Raw genomic sequence first — 23,057 nt, 5'->3', positions numbered from 1 at the left:
CGGCAGGGGCGGACCCCAGACACTTTAGCTGTTTGTTCGCCACGCCCCTCAGGCCAATACGGGCCCGAAGTTGCCCCGGGCACAAACCGATGTCCCGGAGCAGGGATGCCCCTGCCACACACACCATAGCACCCGTGTCAGCCACAGCCAACACAGGGGTGGCGGGGGAATTGCCCCCAGCCTGGGTCACGGACACTTGTAACTTGGGGTGGCGGGATAGATGGGCTGTTGCCACTGTGACAGCACCTGACACATCCACAGAAGCACTTAGGACTGTCTTACTCCTACAACACCTTTTGAAGTGACCAACCTTAGAGCAATTGCGACATGTGGCCCCACTTGCAGGGCAGTTGCTTTTGCCTGAGGCATGTGTCACGCCGCAGTTCCCACAGTGCGTGGGGCTGGGGTGTCCAGGTCGGGCGGCAGCTACCTCAGACTCACCCGTGACGTCATCACCAACCGCCGCTGCCTCCGTGGCTGTTCCCGCCACTGCCTGGCCAGACGTATGACACAGTACACCAGCATCTCTCACTGTTGAAAAACTTGTTCCATTTCACAGCTTGGTTTAACGATTAAAGAACTACTCCACTGATGGCGTCCAGGGCTTCCTTGGGCAAGAGCTTCTCCCACTGACTGCTGGGATATCTCGAGTCAATCACCCTTTGGGGTGCAGGGACGCAGTTCAGGCGAATGTGGAGTGTGGCCACCAGTTGTGACCATCCGTTCAACAGCACCCACGACTCCATGGACTGCCTCCAAGTCCTAAACGCCGCTGCTGGCATTTCTGCCTCACACTTCTATGGAGTGACCGCTGCTGAGGGCTTCATAACTGGTGTAGGGGCATGATCGTGGCCGCCAGTAGCTAGAGACGCCATCTGAGCCATCAATGCTCTCATGGTCTGCTGCTGGGTGCGCCTGGTGTTGCCCACCGGTGTAGAGATGCCCTGGCGTCCCCTTGAGGGCGTCGAGAATTGTGGACATATAGGGGCCATGTTGGCGTCCTCGTCGGGCCCTGGCATCTTACTCACTGCGCCATGTGAGAGGTTTGAATAATAGATCAGGTTCTTTGCAGACTTTATTCTTGCAGCGTCAGACAGTGACTGGCAACCCGGCGTTGCCACAGACAAACTCCCGCCTCCACACATGGGAAAATATATCGTACGATGGTACTCCATCTCACAATACAGTATAATGTATTTAAGTTTGGAACATATTTTAAAATAAGATGAGCTTACTGGTATGTTTGTTACATGATATGAATAATAACTACTGTTGAAGGTTTTCCCTAATTTATCATTGCAGTAAGCCATTATTTTGTACCCATTTGTGGTACTGTATTATCTGAATATATTTATTAAAATAATCTAGTTGTGTAATAATCTTCATGTAATTTTGTAGGCTCTAGCTAATGAACTGGCCAACAAACCTGGATCTCTGACGGCAATCAAGTGTGATATCACCAAGGACTCAGACATCCTCAGTCTCTTTGCTTCCATCAAGGAAAAGTTTGGAGGGGTCGATGTGTGTATCAACAACGCTGGGATGTCTCATAATCATTCTCTCCTGGGTGTGTAGATGAATGGACATTATGTTTTTCTTACATTTGTTTTGTAAAATACCTTCTCTTATCTTGCTTCAGCATTTTCTTTTGACTAACATCTTAATATTACTTGTCTTATGCACACAGTCATGTCTTTCTGTTTATATTGTGTGATCATTGCTAACTTCAGCTGTGACCTTGGTAATCCATTGTTATCTTATAACTATTGTATTTAATAAACATGTTGCTATTGATGTAACAGTCACTCACCAGAACCATTTTTTTGTGTAGTGATATGGTCATCTTTTCCGGCTTGTTCATGTCTCTGACATATATTGTATAAGAGTACTTCTTTAAGAACTCCTCATGCCATCAGCCTTTTCTTTGTCATCATATTACAGTACAATTTTGGCTCTTGTTCACTAACCTCAACTTTTGTATCTTCCTTCTTTGTTGGTTGTCAAGAGTCTTTTTTTCACCAGTATCCTCCACTGATGTGTTTTAAGTGGTCTGTTCCTGACTTCGCTACGTGTATAACTGCTTGACCTATTTTCTTTATTAATGATGACTTCCAAGGGCTGGAGTCACTCAGCAACTGGGATTCTACTGTAAATAGTTGCTTTAAGATAGGTTAAATTATGTTTGGTTAGCCTTAGGATATTTTATCAGGTGGAATAAGCGGGAATTCAAATTTTCACGAGATCCATCTAGTTTTATGGTTGGTTTCTGGAGTTACAGGATAGAGTATTTGAAATGTTGATAAAATTGAACCTATCTAATAAAGCAACCTTTGGACCTGACCTCTTGTTGAATGATTAAATTTTCTGAAACACTTAAGAATACAGCAACTTGAAATGAATGAAATAGTAGAGGAGAAAATAAGTACAGGGTGCTTGTATTAACTCCCTAATTGGTATCGAGGGGAAGTTTTAAATTGGATAAAATCGTGGCGCACCGATAGAACACAGAGGGTCAGCGTAGATGGTGTTAAATCAGAGTGGGGCTGTGTAACCAGTGGGGTTCCCCAGGGGTCAGTACTGGGCCCACTCTTGTTCATAATCTATATAAACGATCTAGATACTGGGATCAGCAGTGACATAAGCAAGTTTGCGGATGACACCAAAATCGGGCAGCAGATTAATTCAGGGCAGGATGCAAATGTACTGCAGGAGGATTTAAATAAACTGCAGGAGTGGTCAGAGAAATGGCAAATGAAATTCAACACCAGCAAGTGCAGCATACTTAATATTGGAAGAACAAGTACTGTCAATGTATACATTCTTAACAACATCAACCTAGAAAGGTCGACTTGTGAAAGAGACTTAGGGGTACTTGTAAGCCCGGACCTACGGCCTAGAAAATAGTGCGTTAATGTTCGAAATAAGGCAAACAGAGTATTGTATTAGGTTTTATATCCAGAATGTAAGTAATAAGAGTGCAAAGGTCTTATTGCAACTATATCTTGCATTAGTCAGGCCGCACCTCGATTATGCAGTTCAGTTCTGGTGCCCTTATTATAGAATGGATATCAATTCACTGGAGTCGGTGCAGCGAAGAATGACAAAAATGATTCCGGGACATAGAAACCTTCCATATCAAGATAGGTTAAAGAACTAAACATGCATTCCCTAGAAAGACGAAGAGTGTGGGGAGACATGATAGAAGTATTTAAGTGGGTGAAAGGACTCAATAAAGGTGATATAGATAAAGTTCTTATAATATCCGAGCAGGATAGGACTCGTAGCAACAGATTTAAGTTGGATAAGTTTAGGTTTAGGAGGGAGATAGGAAGGAACTGGTTCACAAATAGGGTGGTGGACGAGTGGAACAAGTTTAGCAACTTTGTAGTAAGTGCTGGAATGCTGGAAAGTTTTAAAAGGAGGCTAGATAGATTCATGGATGATAGAGAGTGGTAGTAACTCTTGACAGGAGCTGCCATGCACAGGCCAACCGGCCTATTGCAGACTCCTTATTTTCTTATGTTCTTATGTTCTTATTGCAGAAGTATTTCTGCTTCTAGAGTGGTTATTCTTAATTTCTACATGGCTGAATTAATCCTTGCTTGGTAATACATGTAAATTTGGGGTACTGACAGGTGTGGTTCTGATGCAGTTGAAGCAGATTCTTGTGGGTCTTCAGTGCTACACTGTGACACCTGCCTTGATTTGGCCTTAGTCTTCATAAAAATATTTTGCAAATTGATTTGTTTCATATGCTTTGCTTTTCTCAATGAATTTTGACTGCAGCTGGTACATGCTGGTAAACTCTTGGGTTATCAAGAAGGTCCTCTGCTCTATAGCATACTGTAGATGAATTAGCTCAATAGTTGATTCTGTTTTCCTGTCAATTGATACCCTTTCCCGACCATGGGTGAGAGAACCGACATTTCTAAAATTGTCTGAACCTCAGATAGTGCCGGACTACAAAATGTCGGATTAAAGAGGTTCAAAAGCAGTTTTAAGTTTATTTTAGCAATCTATGTGGATACACAATTCTTATTAAATATTTTTCATATTTCAGGAATATAATAGAAACAATCTGCACCTGTGTATTTATTAGTTGGTATATTTTTTTATTGTTCAACAACAGAGGGAACACCACAGGAGTGGCGTGAGATGTTAGACGTCAACGTTGTGGGACTTTGTTTGTGCACACGTGAAGCTGTGGCATCAATGCGTGAACGCAATGTTGTTGATGGCCATATCATCCATATTAGCAGGTAAACTAAGTGTTTTGCTAAAGAAAACTACCGTATATCACGGCCTATAAGACGAAATTTGAACATTAAAAAAATCTGCCCAAAGTTAGGGGGTCGTCTAAACCACCAAGTTTAAAATTCTTACCTCTTAAATATTGTGGTTTAGTGTGTCAAGAGTGGTGATGAAAACATCGTAAGCCACTCACAAGGTCTTACCACTAATTATTTTATACTGAAACTTACGTCTGGCAAGCTGGATTCAAATTAAGATTACCGGTATATTAAAATAATAAAAATGTATTATAAACCTGTCTAACATACCGTAAAAGAGATTTATACCCCTGTAATAAACACAGCTATCATCACACACCCCTCCCCACGCCCCCCCCATTTGCCAGTGAGGAGACAAGAAAGGGAAAGTGACCCGAGATTGGGCTATTTTTAGCCGTGGAGGTGGTCAGTAATGCATACCGGTATCGGTATATTTACTCATAATAATATTTATCTCCTATAAATAATTGATCTAAATTTTATTTTTTTCCAAAGAATATTCAGTAAATGAGTGCATTAATTCTTGAAACTATCGACGGTTAATTACAGACGCTCAAGTGACGTCACTAGTGTTTACACTACACCAGCTGGTAATATTTGATGCCATTACTTGAAGTGAATTGGCCTTATTTTAAGTAACTAACTATAAATAAATACAAAAATTAAAAAAAAAGATCAAAACTGAGAAATAATATACTGTATGTATGTTGTGTTGTCAAAGTAAGAGGAACAATTGTGTAAGTACGTAATATTTTTTCACTCAAATCCTAATGAAACACTACTGGAGAACATTCCTTTGTCGCAAAACAGTTTATAAATTAAAGAAAATAATTACAGTGTGTTTAATATATTACAGTATATTATAAATAAATAAATAAAACAAATAATTCGGTAAATCTATTTAAAGTAAATGGAAAATAAGCAAACATGTTATTTACCAAGACCCTTCCGTCTGGCTCAGGGTGAGATGGAGGGGAGATAACAAGCTATTTATAGCCCATCAGAAGTGACCAGTACCCTAATGCACCATAAATAATTCATTGAACATTCATTTTTTGTACATAGTATATATATATATATATATATATATATATATATATATATATATATATATATATATATATATATATATATATATATATATATATATATATATATATATATATATATATATATATATATATATATATATATATATATATATATATATATATATATGTGTAATAAATGTATATATATATATATAGTAATATATATATATATATATATATATATATATATATATATATATATATATATATATATATATATATATATATATATATATATATATATGTGTAATAAATGTATGTAGTAAGTACATACTGGTAACCTTTTTCACTCAAATCCTAATGAAACACCACAATTAGAATACGGTGGTTGCTGTTGAACCACATGTTGTATAAATAGTCGGAACACCACACCACCGAGACGAGGGAACACTCCCACCACGCTTCAGTGACGTCACTAGTGTTTACACTACACCAGCGGGTATAATTTGATGACATTACTTGAAGTGAATTGGCCTTATTTTAAAAAATCAAGGATGGTTGGTAAAGGACTACTGAGTCAGTGGGTAAGTGTCACATTTGGGGTACTGGTCTTATACAGCAAATAGAGCTCAAAAGCTACTTTTTAAATGGAAATTTGGGGGGGGCGTCTTATGCACCCCGCCGCCTTATAGGCCGTGATATACGGTAAGTTTTGTGACAAATTGCAAGCTCAGTATGAAAATGCTTAACAGTTTTGTAGTGAACAATAGTACAGTTGAATTGCACGTGCAAATGAATTTCTGCAAGAAACTGCCAGGTGTCACTACAGCAGAGTGTAGCTTCCCGCCTCTCCTCTGTCTCACTCGCTTCCACTGCCATACTCTATACAGGGTGATTCAGCAAAGAGTACATTAAATTGGAGGATGGAATCCTTGGATAATTCTAAACCACAATGTCTCTTTGGTAAAATGTCAGATTCTGCATAGTTTCCATGTTACAATACATTCAAGATGTTGTATTAATGAGAGTGAATTTGAAGTGAAACTCCCCTTAGGTTTTTGTAATCATTTATTCACAGTGGTCTTATGTATAGCAGTACAGCGGGATACAGATGGCTAACACAGGTGCAATGAGATAAAGGCAGTTACAGGGGGGAGGGGGGTGGGGGAGTTTCACTTCAAATTCACTCTCATTGATACATTAATACTCTCATTGTAACATGGAAACTTATAGTTTATAATATTGAATATTACATGGAAGTGAAAATCCAGAAGAGAGCATTCACGGGTTAGGTCTTTCGCGGTAATATCAGGAACGTAACCCCCACAAAACATGAGGGACCACTGTACCTGAAATATCAATATTTCCAGTAAAGGTATAAATCATTCTCATGAAACTGTTTAGTTTTGTATGACTGTATTTATTGTTCTGTACCATAAACATCTGTCATGTATGTCATAAAATGTATTATGGTATATCATTTGATCACATCTAACTCGTGAATTTACGGTTTCTTTCAACTCTGGGCAGCTTATCAGGTCACCGAGTCTCACAAAGTCTTAGGACCCACTTCTATGCTGCCACAAAGTTTGCTGTAAGAGCTCTTACTGAGGGGCTACGGCAAGAACTTAGAGATGTGAAGTCACGCATTCGAGTTACGGTAAGACTTTTGGGAATCTATTTAACCAGGGCCCAAGCATAGGGAGGTCTTGTTTATTACTTACTCTTCCTGACATTACAGTCATGCGCCGGTTAACGTCCTGGATAGTAGATACGTTCTTGGAAATGTGACGTTAACCGAAATGGACGTTGTCTGATCATCACATAAACTTTGTCTTTATACTTATGTGCATGTGGAATAATATATACGTATGTATACACTCTTTCTCTTAAATCACAACTTTAATGTGATACAGGGGATTAATTTTTATCTCTTGTGCAAAATACATGACGTTTATATTAAAATTATTCACTGTCTTACAAGGATTCCAGCAATGCTGGGCAGATGAGGGAGAGGGAGGGAGGGAGGGAGGGAGGGGGCGTGGGGGGGAGGGGAGCGGGAGGTGAGGTAGTACGTTTGACAGTTGGCACAGGCCCAAGGTCTAACGTGTGGTTATTTATCAGTTCTTAAGTGACTAAGGTTCTCTCTTATAAAAAGCCAGTGAAATGACCTGGGTGAATATAATTTACATTGCTGGGATTCTTGTAAGATAGTGATTAATTTAAATATAGACATGCTATAATTTGCACTAGACATAACAATTTTAGTACCGTAATCAAATTCGTACATGTACACTCCAGCTTTGCACTAAAGTCTTTTATTTCTTTTATGTTTCTTTTAGTATGGTGTGTGCATGTAAATGGATGAAAATAAATGAAGAAATTTATGTAAATCTACCCAAAAATACAGTTGAAAAAAATTTATATTATAAAATGTACTACAGTACTGTACACTAATGTACTACAATTTTTATCTCTTGAGCAAAATATATGACATTTATATTCAAATTAATCTCTGTATTGCAAGGATTTGAGCAATGCAAATTATATTCTCCTATAGTCTGAGATATTATATGAAAAACTTAAGGCCTAAAACCCCCCACGTGAGGGAGCGTTGGGGGGAGGGGAGCGGGAGGTAAGGTGATATGATTTGACAGTTGGCGCTGAAGGCCTGCGTGTTTATTTATCATTCCTTAAGAGTGACTAAGCTCTTCTCATAATTTGCCACCCAAACAACCTGGGTGAATATAACTTACATTGCTGGGATTCTTGTAAGATAGTGATTTATTTAAATATAAACAAGCTATATTTGCAATAGACATAACAATTTTAGTACCGTAATCATGTAGTACATGTACAGTACAGGTTTGCACTTAGGTCCATTGTTAACCGAGGGACCACTGTATTGCAGTGTACTTGTACTGTACAATATTGACTAAATTCACTAGATAACGTACACAACTAATGAAACACAGAGGTTAGGAAGGCTAATAAAATAACATAATACGCCTGGCAGCACAATCTATAAGAATATGCGATGTATACGTGATGCAAACGTGACTGCACCCGCTCTAGAGCCACTTACGTTCGCTACATCCCATTATTTTAATGTTTTTGTTTTTGTTTTTTTCAAATTTCTATTTCAATTGTTTATTCCTTGATAGAGGAAGTGGGATCCTAGTGCTGTCACTAGGTACCCCTGTACCACAACACCAGAAACAACTGGCAAGTGTCACAAGTATGTCACTTCTAATTGGGACCCCGCCGAGTGCGTGATAACGAAAAATGCGATAACGAAAGTACAGAAACTATGGGATTTATTCTAATTGGTTCCAGGCACCCAAGACCCAACCCCAAGTTTGCCATTTTACGACCATTTAGACTCACTTAATATATACAGTAATACCCCGATTTAAGCGGTCAATTGAACCCACAGAGAAACGCGTAAATGGAATAACAGAACATATGTTCTAGTAAAAATATCTTAATTTCATGATGGTACGCACACACAATTAATATTTAAGAGAAATACAGTCGCCAGGTTAATGTCCATTCAAATAATGGACTCAACCCCCCCACCCCTCTCTTCCCACGCTCGCTGGCACCTCCCTCTCTGAGAAATGTTTGTTTGAAAACACTAGATTTTAAGGTATAGTAATAAATAATACCTCAAACTAAAGTTAGGATAATATAATTGACATTGCTGGATTCCTTGCAAGACCAGGAATATTTTGAATATACACGTCATATATTTTGCACAAAAGATAACATATTTGCTCTGAGTAAACAAAATTCTTACTTCTAAAATTTGTATGTCTAATGCAAAATCTATGATGTTTATGTTCAAAATGATCATCAAATTGTAAGAATTCCAGCAATGTAAATTATATTCTGGCCGGGTAATTTGTATGAATTTTATGAGCTAAATAAAAAAAATTATACTTCACCCACGTATATGAGTAGATGCACCGCGTAAAGTGGGAATTCCGGTTCTGGCAGGGTACTGCGTAAATGTAGACACGCGTAAAAAACCCCGTGTAAAGTGGGGTATTACTGTATATATATATGTAATGTTATGGTAAATATCATAAACACACATAGGCTTGGCTAGGTTTATTACAAAGTGATGAAAAGGGTATGCTCAATACTGTAGTCCACAAAACATGTAGCTATGTCTTTCTTTATTTGAGTCCCCCATCATAGGAGTCCGTTTTCTCTCGCTTCAGGACGCCCGAGTCCTTCGTTTTCTCTCAATCTTAGAGTGCACGAGAGACTTCGTTATTCCTTAGTTATGACACAGAATTTGAAAATGCAACCTCAATTGCAACTGGAGTTGCAATTGTTGAGGCAACTAGATATATCTGATTACAGCAAATGTGTTATTGTCAATTTGTAGGTGAAAGATTTTATCCTCAATAGATGTAGGTTAACATTACACCTAGAGGCAAATGCGTGATAACCAAATTCTCGGCCTGAAAAATGCGCTATAATGGCAGGTGTGCAGATTTTGATGGAGGCGTGATAACGAAAATTGCGATAACCAATTGCGCTATAACCAAGGGATGACTATAATAAATATTATAAAGGGGCTTACTAAAGCCTAAGGAAGGAAGGATATTCCTTTAACACACAATATCTGGCCAGTATGGGGAGAATCATCGTGTCTCTGTCAGGGGGTCGTGGAGTGGTGGTCCAGCAGGCGTCACGGAAGCTTTTATTATTTTTTTTTTCATGGGCCACGGACATATATGCGATTGGACGTTGTTCGGTTGGACGTTAACCGGCGCATGACTGTAGTTTGTTTCTATCTACACAGCATGGAATACATAAAGCAAGACAAAACAGTAAATCTATTTACCCTTAGCAGGTATTCAATGTTACTTAGTGAACCGATCTTCACTGATTCTTACACTTTGATATAGAATTTATATAAACTGTGCAATCTTTCAACTTGGTCCTATTAATTCTCACCCAAATGCATCTTGTACAGATGTCATGAATATTGCCATTTTTCTCTTGAGTTCTTACAAAAGGCCGACCTGTTAAACCAGTACCATTGTAAAGTATGTGAGGTCAAACAGTTGCAACAGCTTTGTGTTCACCTTAATCCATTCATCCTCAATTTATGTTGTGTTAGACTTGTGCTATTTCTGATAGATGTCGTTCTAATCTCAGACCAGATGAACTGAACATGTCTCCCCGGTGAAAATGATTCAACCTGTAGTCGTGATCTGAGATTTCACAAAATCAAAATTTAGGACATTTGTCAGTTTATCAGATCTGAGACTTGAAGATATCCCTGTTAGCTGGAAAATTTGCTGCAGAGCTCTTCCGGCGATGAGAGATTTCCAGCTAACCAAATGACTTTCTCAAACCCGGAAGTTTTTCTTATCCCCGGAATCTTTTCCGGTTACTGGGAAAAGTTTCCGAGTGTCTAAGCCAGACATCTTGCACAGACAGACACTAGCCCACTTCCCCAGAATGTTTCTGGGTGCTGGGGATGTTTTACTTGAGTCTAAACTACCAGAGTCCGTAAATACAGTTCTAATGAAGTTGGAAACTCCATTTCTTTGCTATAATAATCCAGAATAGTTTATCTAAAGGTTTGGTTAAATAAATATATTTGAAAATTAAAAATCTACATGATATGGGCATGAATGATGCTGTGTGTTACAGCAAAGACTTATTTTCCACTCCCATGGAGCTGTGGGGAAGTCTTGGGTCTCATGTACCTGACCTGATGCAATGTCAGGTGGAGGATTAGTGGTCTCATATGACAGACCTTCTGATGGAATGTCAGGTCGCCCTTTCTTGGGTGGAGGATTAGTGGGTCTCATGACCTGAAGATGTCTTGAATAAACATGAAAGTTAAAGTATTTTAGAGAGATTGTGATAAGCATAAATGAGCAAACTTTTATCCCTTCAACAGTGGAGTGAGAAAGCAGAAAGGTGTGGGTGATTAGAAAGATGGAGTGGAAATGAGTGTTGCCAAGCGCTTCTCAACAGCTAATATTTAACTCAGTCACACAGCAAATTTGTCACACAATAAGACCTTCACTCCTTATGTTTGCTGTCTTAATTCCCTTGAGGGGTGTGTGAGTGGTATTGGAGTGCATGTGGGTGTGTGGGGAGGGTGTCATGTTTGGGTATGTATGTTGGGGGGTGGGTGTGTGTGTGTGTGATGTATGGATGATGATGGTGTGGGTGATGTGGGGTGAGGGTGGTGTTTGAGGGTGTGTGGGGGTGATGTAGGGGTGTGGGGTGGAATGAGGTGTGGTGTGTGTGTGTGTGTGTGTGGGTGTGTGGGTGAGTGGGGTGGTGTGTGGTGGTGTTGGGGGTATGTGTGTGGGTGATGTGGGGTGTGGGGTGGGTGGGTGTGTGGGGTGTGTTGAGAGGGTGTGTGTGTGTGTGGGGTGGTGTTCGGGTGTGTGTGTGTGTGGGGAGGGTGGTGTGAGGGTGTGTGTGTGTGTGTGGGGTGGTGTGGGGTGTGTGTGTGTGTGTGTGTGTGGTGGTGTCGAGGGTGTGTGGGTTGGTGTCTGTGTGTGTGTGTGTGTGGGTGGGGTGTTGGTGTGTGTGTGTGGAGTGGTGTTGGGGTGTGTGTGTGTGTGTGTGTGGGTTGTGTGGGGGGTGTGTGTGTGTGTGGGTTGGTGTTGGGTGTGTGGGAGGGTTGGTGTTGGGGGTGTGTGTGTGTGGGGGTTGGTGTGGGGTGTGTGTGGGGGTGTGTAGGGGGTGTGTGTGGAGGGTTGGTGTTCGAGGGGTGTGTGTGTGTGTGTGTGTGGGTGGTGTGAGGGTGTGTGTGTGTGTGTGTGGGTTGGTGTGAGAGGGTGTGTGTGGGGTTGGTGTTGGGGTGTGTGTGTGGTGGGGTGTGTGGAGGTTGGTGTTGGGTGTGTGTGTGGGTTGGTGTGGGTGTGTGGTGTGTGTGTGTGTGTGTGGGGAGGTGTGTGTGTGTGTGGGGTGGTGTTCGAGGGTGTGTGTGTGTGTGGGGTTGGTGTTGGTGTGTGGGGTGTGTGGGGTGTGTGTGTGTGTGGGGTGGTGTGGTGTGTGTGTGTGGGGTGGTGTTCGAGGGGTGTGTGTGTGTGTGTGGGGTGTGGTGGTGTCGAGGGTGTGTGTGTGTGGGTTGGTGTTCGAGGGTGTGTGTGTGTGTGTGTGTGTGTGGTGTTCGGGTGTGTGTGTGGTGGTGGGGTGTGTGTGTGTGGGTGGGGTGTGTGTGTGGGGTGGTGTTCTGGGGTGTGGGGTTGGTGTTGGGGTGTGTGTGTGTGTGTGTGTGTGGGGTGGTGTGTGGGTGTGTGTGTGTGGAGGTTGGTGTTCTGTGTGTGTGTTGGTGTTCGAGGGTGTGTGTGTGTGTGTGTGTGTGTGTGTGTGTGTGTGTGTGTGTGTGTGTGTGTGTGTGTGTCGGGGTGTGTGTGTGTGTGTGTGTGTGTGTGTGTGTGTGTGTGTGTGTGTGTGTGTGTGTGTGTGTGTGTGTGTGTGGTGTGTGAGTGGTGTGTGTGTGTGTGTGTGTGGTGGTGGTGTGTGGTGTGTGTGTGGGTGGTGTTCGGTGTGTGTGGGTGGTGTTGAGGGTGTGTGTGTGTGTGGGGTGGTGTTCGGGGGTGTGTGTGTGTGGTGGGGTGAGGGTGTGTGTGTGTGGGGTGTTGAGGTGTGTGTGAGGATGGTGCTCAGGGGTGGGTGTGTGTGTGTGTGGGGTTGGTGTTCGGGTGTGTGTGGTGTGTGTGTGTGTGTGTGTGTGTGTGTGGGGTGGTGTTCGAGGGTGTGTGTGTGTGTGGGGTTGGTGGGAGATGTAGGGGTGTAATGTTTGGCTGAGAGTGTGGGAGTCAGGACTGCATTTACAACGGTGGCTGAGATGCCGGGGGCCCTTGAGCCTGCAAATATTTGTTATAATAATAGTAATAATAATTATAATAATAATGTAAAATTTGCAGCCCATTACATTGCAGCATAAATAGTAAATGTTTGCAGTACTGTATTGTATAAGGACACATTACATACTTTATATTAGTAATAGTACTAATAAGTATAAATGCTGGTATTTCTCAGTTTGCACTATCTTTTCGTCTAAATATGAATGCTTGTGTATATACCCCTCCCCACCCCGGGGAGGGGTGTGTTGTGTGAGAGCTGCTCGGTATGACACTCACTGATTCATATTTATCATTGGATTTTATGTCTTTACTAGGTTTACTGTGCATTGGATGAATATGATTCTATGCTTTACAGTTATGGTATAACGTGAATTTGGGGAACTGCAAATATCTAACAGTCTACCTATTCATGAAATTTGTGAATTTATGAAATTTATTATATTTTATTCTGCATTTCATGCTTTCAGTTTCAGTTATTTAAATAATGAGGGGCAAAGGTTTAAGTGGAGCTGCTAAGCACAAAGCCAGAAAACAAAAACAACAACAGAATTCTGCTGAACTTAAAAAAAATAAGATTTTTTTTTTTTAATATAAACCTAAGTGAGAAAAAAGACTTGCCACACTGTAGTACCTCGTCTGCTGATGTTACACCCACAACTGACCTATAAAGGAAGAGGACTTACCTGGCTGTAGTACCTCGTCTGCTGATGTTACTCCCACAACTGACCTATAAAGGAAGAGGAGTTACCTGGCTGTAGTACCTCGTCTGCTGATGTTACACCCACAACTGACCAACTAAAGGAAGAGGAGTTACCTGGCTGTTGTACCTCGTCTGCTGATGTTACACCCACAACTGACCTATAAAGGAAGAGTTACCTGGCTGTAGTACCTCGCCTGCTGATGTTTCACCCACAACTGACCAACTAAAGGAAGAGTTACCTGGCTGTTGCCTGCTGCTGATGTTACACCCACAACTGACCTATAAAGGAAGAGGACTTACCTGGCTGTAGTACCTCGTCTGCTGATGTTTCACCCACAACTGACCAACTAAAGGAAGAGGAGTTACCTGGCTGTTGTACCTCGTCTGCTGATGTTACACCCACAACTGACCTATAAAGGAAGAGGACTTACCTGGCTGTAGTACCTCGTCTGCTGATGTTTCACCCACAACTGACCAACTAAAGGAAGAGGAGTTACCTGGCTGTTGTACCTCGTCTGCTGATGTTACACCCACAACTGACCTATAAAGGAAGAGGACTTACCTGGCTGTAGTACCTCGTCTGCTGATGTTTCACCCACAACTGACCAACTAAAGGAAGAGGAGTTACCTGGCTGTTGTACCTCATCTGCTACATATACAACTGACCAATCAAAGAAAAGTGATGAAATTAAATGGCATGAAATTCAGTATATTGAAGCTGATCTTGGGAAATGGAGAAGACCAATATCACAGGAACTTCAAATTTACTGGTCAAAGGCTGGGCCAGATACTTGTCAGCATCATGACTCTGAGTTTAAAGGAACTTTAAGAATGTATGGTTCAGGTGAGCATCAGAAACGCTGTTTCCTCTCAAAGTCTGCATTCTTCAGAACTTTGAGTAATGGCTAATCAGTAAAGAGAGAATGGTTACTCTTCTCTAAATCACAAGGTAAACTCTACTGTTTCACATGTTTGCTCTTCTCTAGTACATCTATAAGTTCACCATTTGTGCATGGTTTCAATGACTGGGCACACACTAGCAGAGCTCTTGGGGAACACGAATGTTCAGTGGATCACAGAAAAACAACTCTAGCCTATGTACAGCTACCAATGATCGGTAATTGTATTGGCGGTGGACTCCGTCATCAAATTGAAAATGAGAGGAAATATTGGCATTCATTACTTTTGAGTTTGGTAGAAGTAATAAAGTTTTTGAGTGAGCGTGGATTAGCATTCAAAGGGTCTGATAGTCATAGGATCACCCCATAACGGTAACTTCCTAGGTATTCTTGAACTAAGAAGCAAGTTTGATCCATGATGCTGTAGTAACTCATTCACTACGTGGTGTCGTAGCATCATGGGGACACCACGTGGTCTGTTATCACAGGACCTCATTCACTCAAGTGAGTGAGGTGTGGTCCCAGGCCTCCCTATCGTGGAGTCTCAGGAATTATCACTGGGTACCTGGGACCTCACTGTGTGAAGGTTAGATTGGGTAAGACTCAACTGTAACTGCTGTGTTGTTTTTCACTGTCTTTAAGCACTGTTCACCACTATTCAATACTAGTTCCATTCCTTTCCCAAATGAGATAGTAACTTCTGGCGCGATCTTGTTGATATTCAACCAGAAGGCTTTGTGACACATGATGATTTATACACTTCTGAACCGTTTTCCCAATCTATGGGATGATAATTGTTCATTATATGAACATGTATAGAAAAATGACGAAATATTGCGTCATGCTCCCGGGTCCTCTTGTGTTGGAGGTTTGGGGAGGGAGGGAACTGACAACACACCTCACAAAAAGGTTCCTGCCTCTCCCCTCCATGCCTGCCATGTTTTACTTTGTATGTTTTTATTTATTATTTAATAGATATGTTTACTGTAATAATTTGTGCTTAATGTTTAATATTTTATATTAACCGTGATAAAACATACACCATAAGAGGCTAATCATTGGTGAAAAGGGGAGTGCCTGCCTCCTTGCCTCTGTCCAAATCAGTGTCTCACACAAAAGACTGTAAACTAGTTGTTGTGTGTGTGTATGATCTGGTGTTGGGGTATTAGTTAATGAATAATAAATAAGCAATATTGTATTGTTAATGACTGTACTGTACAGTAGTTTGATGAATGGTAGTGACAATTGTAGTACGCTGCTATTCATCAAATGACTGTCATTGACGATACAATATTGCTTATTTATTAATTGATACCACAACATTACACCCAGACACCCTAGCACCACCCGCACACCCCTATATTGTATGACGTAAATTTATGCGTGGTTAACTACGTGGTGGTAAATTAAAAGATCCGCTGTTGAGGAGCTTAGGGCTAGGCAACACACACTCCTTTCCACTCCATCTCTCTAATCACCCACAGCTTTCAGCTTTCTCACTCCACATTTTAAAATCTTATGTAACGTAATGTTGAAGGGATATAATGCGATAAGTATAAGTATATAAAGTACTGTATTTTAGCTTTCATGTTTATTCAAGACATCTTCAGGTCCTGAGACCTACTAATTCCCCACCCAACAGTGGGTGACTTGACATGGTATCAGGTCAGTAATATGAGAACACTAATATCCCACTCTACCTCCACTTGACATTGTGTCAGGTCAGGTCAGTTACGCAAAACCCACGAATCCCCCACAGCTCCAAGGGAGTGGAAAATACCAGTCCTTGCTGTAACACACAGCTTCTTTCATGACCAGATCATATAGATTTCTAGTTTAGACTCTTGAAAAACTCCCCATCACACAGAAACATTATGAGGATGTGGGCTAGTCTTTGTCTGCATAGTTTAGACACTCGGAAAGTTTTTTCCAGTAACTGGAAATATTTTCGGGGATGGGGGATTTTTCCAGGTTTGAGAAAGTCATCGGTTAGCCTGAAATCTCTCATCCCCGGAAGTGCTCTGCACCAATTTGTCCCGGCAAACGGGGATATCACTCTACAGTACAGTGGTCCCTTGGTTAACGAGCACAATCCGTTCCAGCAGGTTGCTCGTTAACCGAAAAACTCGTTAACCGAAACCATTGTTTCAATGGGTTTTTGGGTAATTGGTTCCAGCTCACCGAAAATTGCCTTAATTCAACAAAAAAGGTAGAAAAGTACACTTACTTTGAGGTGTGTATGTAGAAGGCTCCTGGATGATGATGATGGGAATTAGAATGGGGGTGGAGGAGAAGGAAGAAGAGAAGGCATTGGGGTGGAAGAGAAGTCATCCCATGGCACCATTTCACCCATAAAATTTTAGTTCTCTTGGTGTAATTCAAGATTATTTTCTTTAAATCAACACTGCACTGCATTATATATTGTCAATATGTAAAATAAATTTCAAAATGACCAATAATTTTCTTGGAAACACAGAAAAAAACCTTCAGTTGAAGAGAGTCTCAAGCAAGATGTTACCTCCACTGAAAACAGAGAGAGACTAACGCCTGTCTGGTGTGTTAACAGGCTGGATGGCACGCCAGAAATTAGTTTCTTTACTTTCAATTATGTTCAATACAGTAATTGTTAAAATGACTAAAAAAGTTAATATTAAACTTTTAAAATTATTGAATAGTATAAACTTCTTGATATTTACTAAAATAGTAAGGAATTTAAGCCCTAAAACCGATTACTGTATTGGTGGACTAATACTACAGCTGGTGGACCGCCAAATGCAAGCGAAAACATGTTGAAGTCGGCTCGTAAAAAACTCGTTAATCGAGGGATTGCTCGTTAACCGAAGTTAAGAATCTCATGGAAGGTAAATCGTTAACCGAAATCTCGTTAACCGAGGCGCTCGTTAACCGAGAGATCACTGTACAGTAGTACCCCGATTTACGCGGTCAATTGAACCCACAGGGTACTGCGTAAAGTGAAAACCGCGTAAAGTGAACAACAGAACATATGGGATTAATTCCAATAGAGACTGGCCCGACCCCCAAACTCCACTTTTTGACGACACACAACTATGTTGTAGTAAAAATATTATCTTAACTTTATGATGGTATGCACACACAATTAATAATTAAGAGAAATATCAATAATATTAGTTTTTTTAACACTTACATTAGTAGAAAAGATGGCTGGGCACACGGGGATGGGGGTTGGTTCCGAGGCAGAGGGCAGATTATTGGCCCTCACCTGTATCACTTGTATCAATTGTATCACTATCCACCACAGAGGCTTGCAGGGCCTCTTTGTCAAACCCCTCAAAGTCCATATAAGTCCACATCCTCACTATAATTATCACTATCACTGACTTGGGCCGGCTGTGGTGGGTGGCGGGTGAAGAACTCGGTAATGTTTTGATGACTGGGCGACCTTGTGCGCATCCTGCCCGCGCCGCTTCCCGCGTATATGAGTAGATGCACCGCGGAAAGTGAAAGTTCGGTTCTGGCGAGGCACCGCGTAAATGAGAAATCGCGGAAAGTGAAACCGCGTAAAGCGGGGTAATACTGTATATTGATTTTTTTTTTAAACCATGTTTTTCTTCTTCCTTTTACTCTAGAATTTGTGGTATAATTTAATATTAAACCCTTTGTTTAATAAAATTATTTTGAGATGCTCGAATATGGAGGAAATTCAGTATTTACCATCATGCTTTTATTGAAAGAATTTGTAAAAGCTCCAGATGTGGATTGTAAGAATGTAAGGGACATTAATCTTTACAAACAGTAATTCCAAACCTTTTTTCTATCTTCAGGCGATCAGCCCTGGTTTGGTAGAGACTGAATTTGCCTCAAGAATGATGAAGGATAAGGAAGAGGGACAGGAAGTTTATTCCAAGTTCAAGTGCCTACAAGTGGAGGACATTGCATCCTCTGTGGTTCATGTGCTTTCTGCCCCACCACATGTTGAGGTGACTGTTTTATGTATATTCACTTATAGGTCATAATGTTTGTGTCTGTACAGTTTTTAAGGTGGCACAATAGTGTTGTGTATTCCTGGCCCAGGAGATGCCCATCAATTCTGTATATTTCTGTTTTGTATTGCAAACAGAGAGTAAATGTTTGCCTTGTGACGGTTGATTGAATGTTGAGAATATTTTTAGCAGCTATTTTCCATGTGCATGAGTGGTGGTTGTGTTTACTTTTCAACTCCTAATATAAATACAGGTCAACCAGCGATTTACCGGCACCATCGGGGTCATGTCGATGCGGGACCAGCAATTTTGCCGAACCATGGGTGGTCACAGCCATGTGGGAGCTACCACTCCCATAACCTCTGACCCAATAGTTATATACCTCAGGCTGCTAGAAAGTCGATACAACATAGCATAGGCAATTATTAAAAGAAAAATTTAATAAAAAACAGGTACAGGGGAAGGAAGGAAGGAAGACCACTTTTACGTTGGGGTGACGATCCAACAGTAGGGGCGAGTGTCCTGGTGCGTTGTCAAGGAGCAACAAAATATTGAATGGAACATTCTGTTGCTCGCAGAATTTCTTCACGTCGGGAACGAAACAGTCATCAAACCAGGAGAGGGACAGACCAGTGAACATCCACGCCTTACGTGCGGTCAGCCTGTGGACATTTAGCTTGGTCATGTCCATGTTCTTGTAGGTGTGTGGTTTGCAGGCTGTATGGATCACCGACAACTTGAGCTTTCGGGTACCGGAGGCATTGGTGGTAAACAGAACGGTGGTGCGCTCCTTCTGCAATTTCCGGCCGCGATACTTGGTGGCAGACTTGACAATGAAGGTCTTGGAAGGTAGCTTTTTCCAAAACAGACCGGATTCATCCATGTTGAACACCTGATCGTCGGTGTACTGTCCTTCCTCCATAACTTCTCGTAAGAATGGAGGAAAATCATTCGCTGCAACACGGTCAGCACTACCACCTTCACCAATAGTGTTAATGTTGGTGATCTTGTTCCTCTTCTTAAACCCTTGCAGCCACCCAGAGGAAGCATTGAAGGGTCTGGGCTCTGCAATTTCCATCTTGCGTGCCACTGCTACGTACAGTTCACGTGTGTACTCTTGAACTGACCGCGTGTCCACCGCCATGTTCCGTCTTGCCTGACGAATCAAGTAGCTCACCAGCAAATTCTCAGTCTTGAGCAGCACCTTATTCTGACAGTACTTCACCATTGAAGCACCTGCAGACTTTGTGATGCTCATGTGTTCTTTTATCTTGGCGGCATCCTTCTTGATCGTCCGGATCGTAGATCCGTTCACGCTATGCTGGCGCGCCAAATTAACTTGTCTCGTTCCTTTTTCTAAATCTTGTACGATCTTCTACTTAACTTCGTAACTTATGGAACGTCGTATCTTTTTTGGCTTGGGGCGGCTGGATCCAGGTAATGCAAGGTTTTTCTGTTGTGGTGGGGGTCCAGTGGAACCCATTCTTAAGAGATTAGCGGGCACAATAGAACACAGTTTACACGGAGTGACTGGGAGGATCATAACTGATGCGGCTAGGTCAGCGGCTTCTTCCCTCCTGTGGCAGGGCACGTCATATTACATTAAACCAATCACAGCTAGCGGGGGAGGGAGGTAAGGATGCGTGGCCCAATCACAGTCCGATACGTCATATGACGTCACCGATAACGCAACAGCGACATACTGCGCAACCTTACTCGTGCCGCTTACCCAAGCATGGCGGGAGGTTTGAATCCAAAAATGGCGCGACGCGGCTGAACCGCCAGCTGCTCTCCGCGTAAATTACCAAATTTACCGCGTAATTAAAGCATTTCAATTCTGGCAAGGCACCGCGTAAATGACCAAACGCGTAAACAAAAACCACGTAAATCCAGACTCGACTGTGTGTGTGTGTGTGTGTGTGTGTGTGTGTGTGTGTGTGTGTGTGTGTGTGTGCGTGCGTGTGCGGCGGAGGCGCAGGCGGCGGCGTAGCGGCGCTGGCGGTGGTGTGCGGTCCGGCGCGGCCTTTAACGGTCGCTTTTACCATACCTGCCTGCCTGTGCTCCTGCCTCCTCATGCGGGCAAGCAGCCCAGCGGTAGGTTGCGCAGTGTATGTCTTTGTTCGCGTTATCACTGGCGTCATATAGCGTATCAGACCTGTGATGGCCGCCCTACCCCCTCTGCTGCTATATATTAACAAAGTATTATAGCGTGTCCGCAAGGAGAGAGGAGAAGAGCGGCCTTAACCTGGCCGCGGCAGTTCATCCCTCAGGCACTCCGTGTGGCAACATCCATTGTTCCGTAAAATAGCTTCCGCGGTTCTACCCAGAAACTTTCATACCTGGACCCAGCACTAAGCCAAAACCGACATTCCTTAAGCTCGAGGTTAGTATCCATCATCCAAGAGTTGGAGAACAAGGCTGAATTGATTGGCTGGCGCCAACATGGTGTGAAACGAATCTCGATCGGGACTAAAGAAGGATCAGCCAGATAAAGAGAACATGAAGATCACAAAGTCTGGGTGCTTCTGTGATCAAATATTTTCACAACCAGGTGCTTCTCCGAATGAAAAAAGTGCCTTGAAATTGTAGTGCGTCAGTAGCGTGAACACTGGCGAGATGGAAACGCGCTCTGTTAAGGACTCACGTGAACTGTACGCAGCAGTCATCACCCGAAAGATCAGAATTAAGGGCTTCGATAGCGGCCTTTAGGTGGTTACAGAGGTTTAAGATCGGAATTGAATCACCAATATAAACATTGGTGGGTACGAAGAAGCGAGAAGTGCTGAGCGTGCTGCGGCTAAAATTTCCTCCACCATTGAGATTATGGAGGAAGACAATGCAGTGATGACCAGGTGTTTAACGCCGGGCAGGTGGTCTTTTCTGGAAAAACTACCTTGATCGCCGTTGTAAGAATGCCTTGGCAAGTTGGGGCGGAAAGATAAGAGAGCTCCGTCCTGTTTACCACCAATGCCTCCGGTACCTGTAAACTCAAGTTATCGGTGATCCACCCCAGCCACATAAACACCACGCCTACAAAACCATGGACGCAGCCAAGCTAAATGTCCACTGGCTGACCACTGCGTAAAGTGGATATTCTCACTGTCCCTCTACCTGGTTTGATAATGGTTTGTTCGATGTAAAAAATTCTGTGGCCGACAAGTCTTTCATTCAATATTTTATTTGCTGCTGGACAGCGCCCAGGACACTAGCCCCAACTGTGAATCACGTCACTTTACAATACTTGCGTAGATGCTTATTGCCTCCTTTTCCATCCATTAATCAGCCATGGACCAGGGATAATCTGCAATGTAAGCTGCATTCTCAACAAAAAATTCAGCTCTGGTGACTACCAACACCAGGGAAGAGTTCGTAACCTGATGACACCACCACCGATGTAGGCGAAGAAGATGAGGGATCAGCAGTTGGAACAGTAAAAATACTCTTCAAGCAATTCTGGAATGCCCCAACATCAAAAGCTGTGGACTTCTTGGTGAGTCATAGGATCAGCTGTCTGTTGCTTTCTGTTCGTCATAGCATGGAACATGTGTTGCATGGAGCCAGGTGAGAGGAGTCAATCTGTGACTGGTGGGGTTTCAGAATGTTGCAGTAGCAATGGACATACCGGAGAAAGCTGCATGAGCTGTTACAGTTGGGTTTCTCCGAGACTGGCGTCCTGGAGGTGATCGAGATCCTGAAGTGACTGCCGACGAGATGTTGGGAAGAACAACCGTCGAAAGAGGATGAAGGTGCGTCATTCTCCGAAGAACACATTGAAGTCATAGTGATATTAAGGGTGCGGGTGTGCAGAAAAATGAAGTCCTTCCTTTCCCACATGTGTGATGACCGCTATGAAGTCTTCCATACGGCTGGTGCAGGCTGAGCCTTCCCGTGCATCAAGGTGTATCAAAGACAACATCAACGCCAGCGTCAGCAAAGCACCAACAGATTTCGCCCGCAACCACCACAGCCAGCCCAAGCCGGTGATAGTGGCGAGTGAAGATGACTTTGAGGGATTTGTCAGGAAGCCACAACCAACTGTAATGTTGATGGTGCCCAGTTCACCATAAGTAATGGTGATTCTACCTGAGGGCAATAATCTGCCCTCTGCCTCGGGAATGGCCTCCATCCCTTTTAGGCCATCTCTCTACTGCATGCGTGTTTCCACTAATTTTTAGTTTTCTAACCTAGCAACTGTTTTCCTAACTCTTCTCTTCTATATTCGTGTTTTTCATATGTCATAAAAGTTAAGATAAATTTTACACAACATAGTTATGTGTAAGTAAAAAGGGCAGAATTTGAGGATCGGCCTGGACTCCA

The 23,057-nt window shown here is 42.3% G+C and overlaps 1 protein-coding gene across 4 annotated transcripts in view; it reads left to right on the top strand.

The window, feature by feature from the left end:
- The window catches only part of LOC121862366 (dehydrogenase/reductase SDR family member 11-like), an 81,233-nt gene that overhangs the window by 43,717 nt on the left and 14,459 nt on the right, over positions 1–23,057 (top strand). For 3 of the 4 annotated variants that reach the window (XM_042360613.1, XM_042360612.1, XM_042360614.1), the window contains exons 3-6: positions 1,399–1,567; positions 4,130–4,259; positions 6,851–6,980; positions 18,582–18,737. In XM_042360613.1, coding sequence (XP_042216547.1) covers positions 1,399–1,567; positions 4,130–4,259; positions 6,851–6,980; positions 18,582–18,737 — 585 coding nt within the window. The remainder of the gene's footprint in view (positions 1–1,398; positions 1,568–4,129; positions 4,260–6,850; positions 6,981–18,581; positions 18,738–23,057) is intronic. The other variant, XM_042360615.1, reaches the window with a different exon arrangement.

This window comes from Homarus americanus, unplaced genomic scaffold (assembly GCF_018991925.1).
Source record: "Homarus americanus isolate GMGI-L3 unplaced genomic scaffold, GMGI_Hamer_2.0 scaffold31037, whole genome shotgun sequence".
Classification (NCBI taxonomy): Eukaryota; Metazoa; Arthropoda; class Malacostraca; order Decapoda; family Nephropidae; genus Homarus; species Homarus americanus.
The sequence above is the reverse complement of the archived record's forward strand: the minus strand, read 5'-3'. Positions and strand labels throughout refer to the sequence as shown.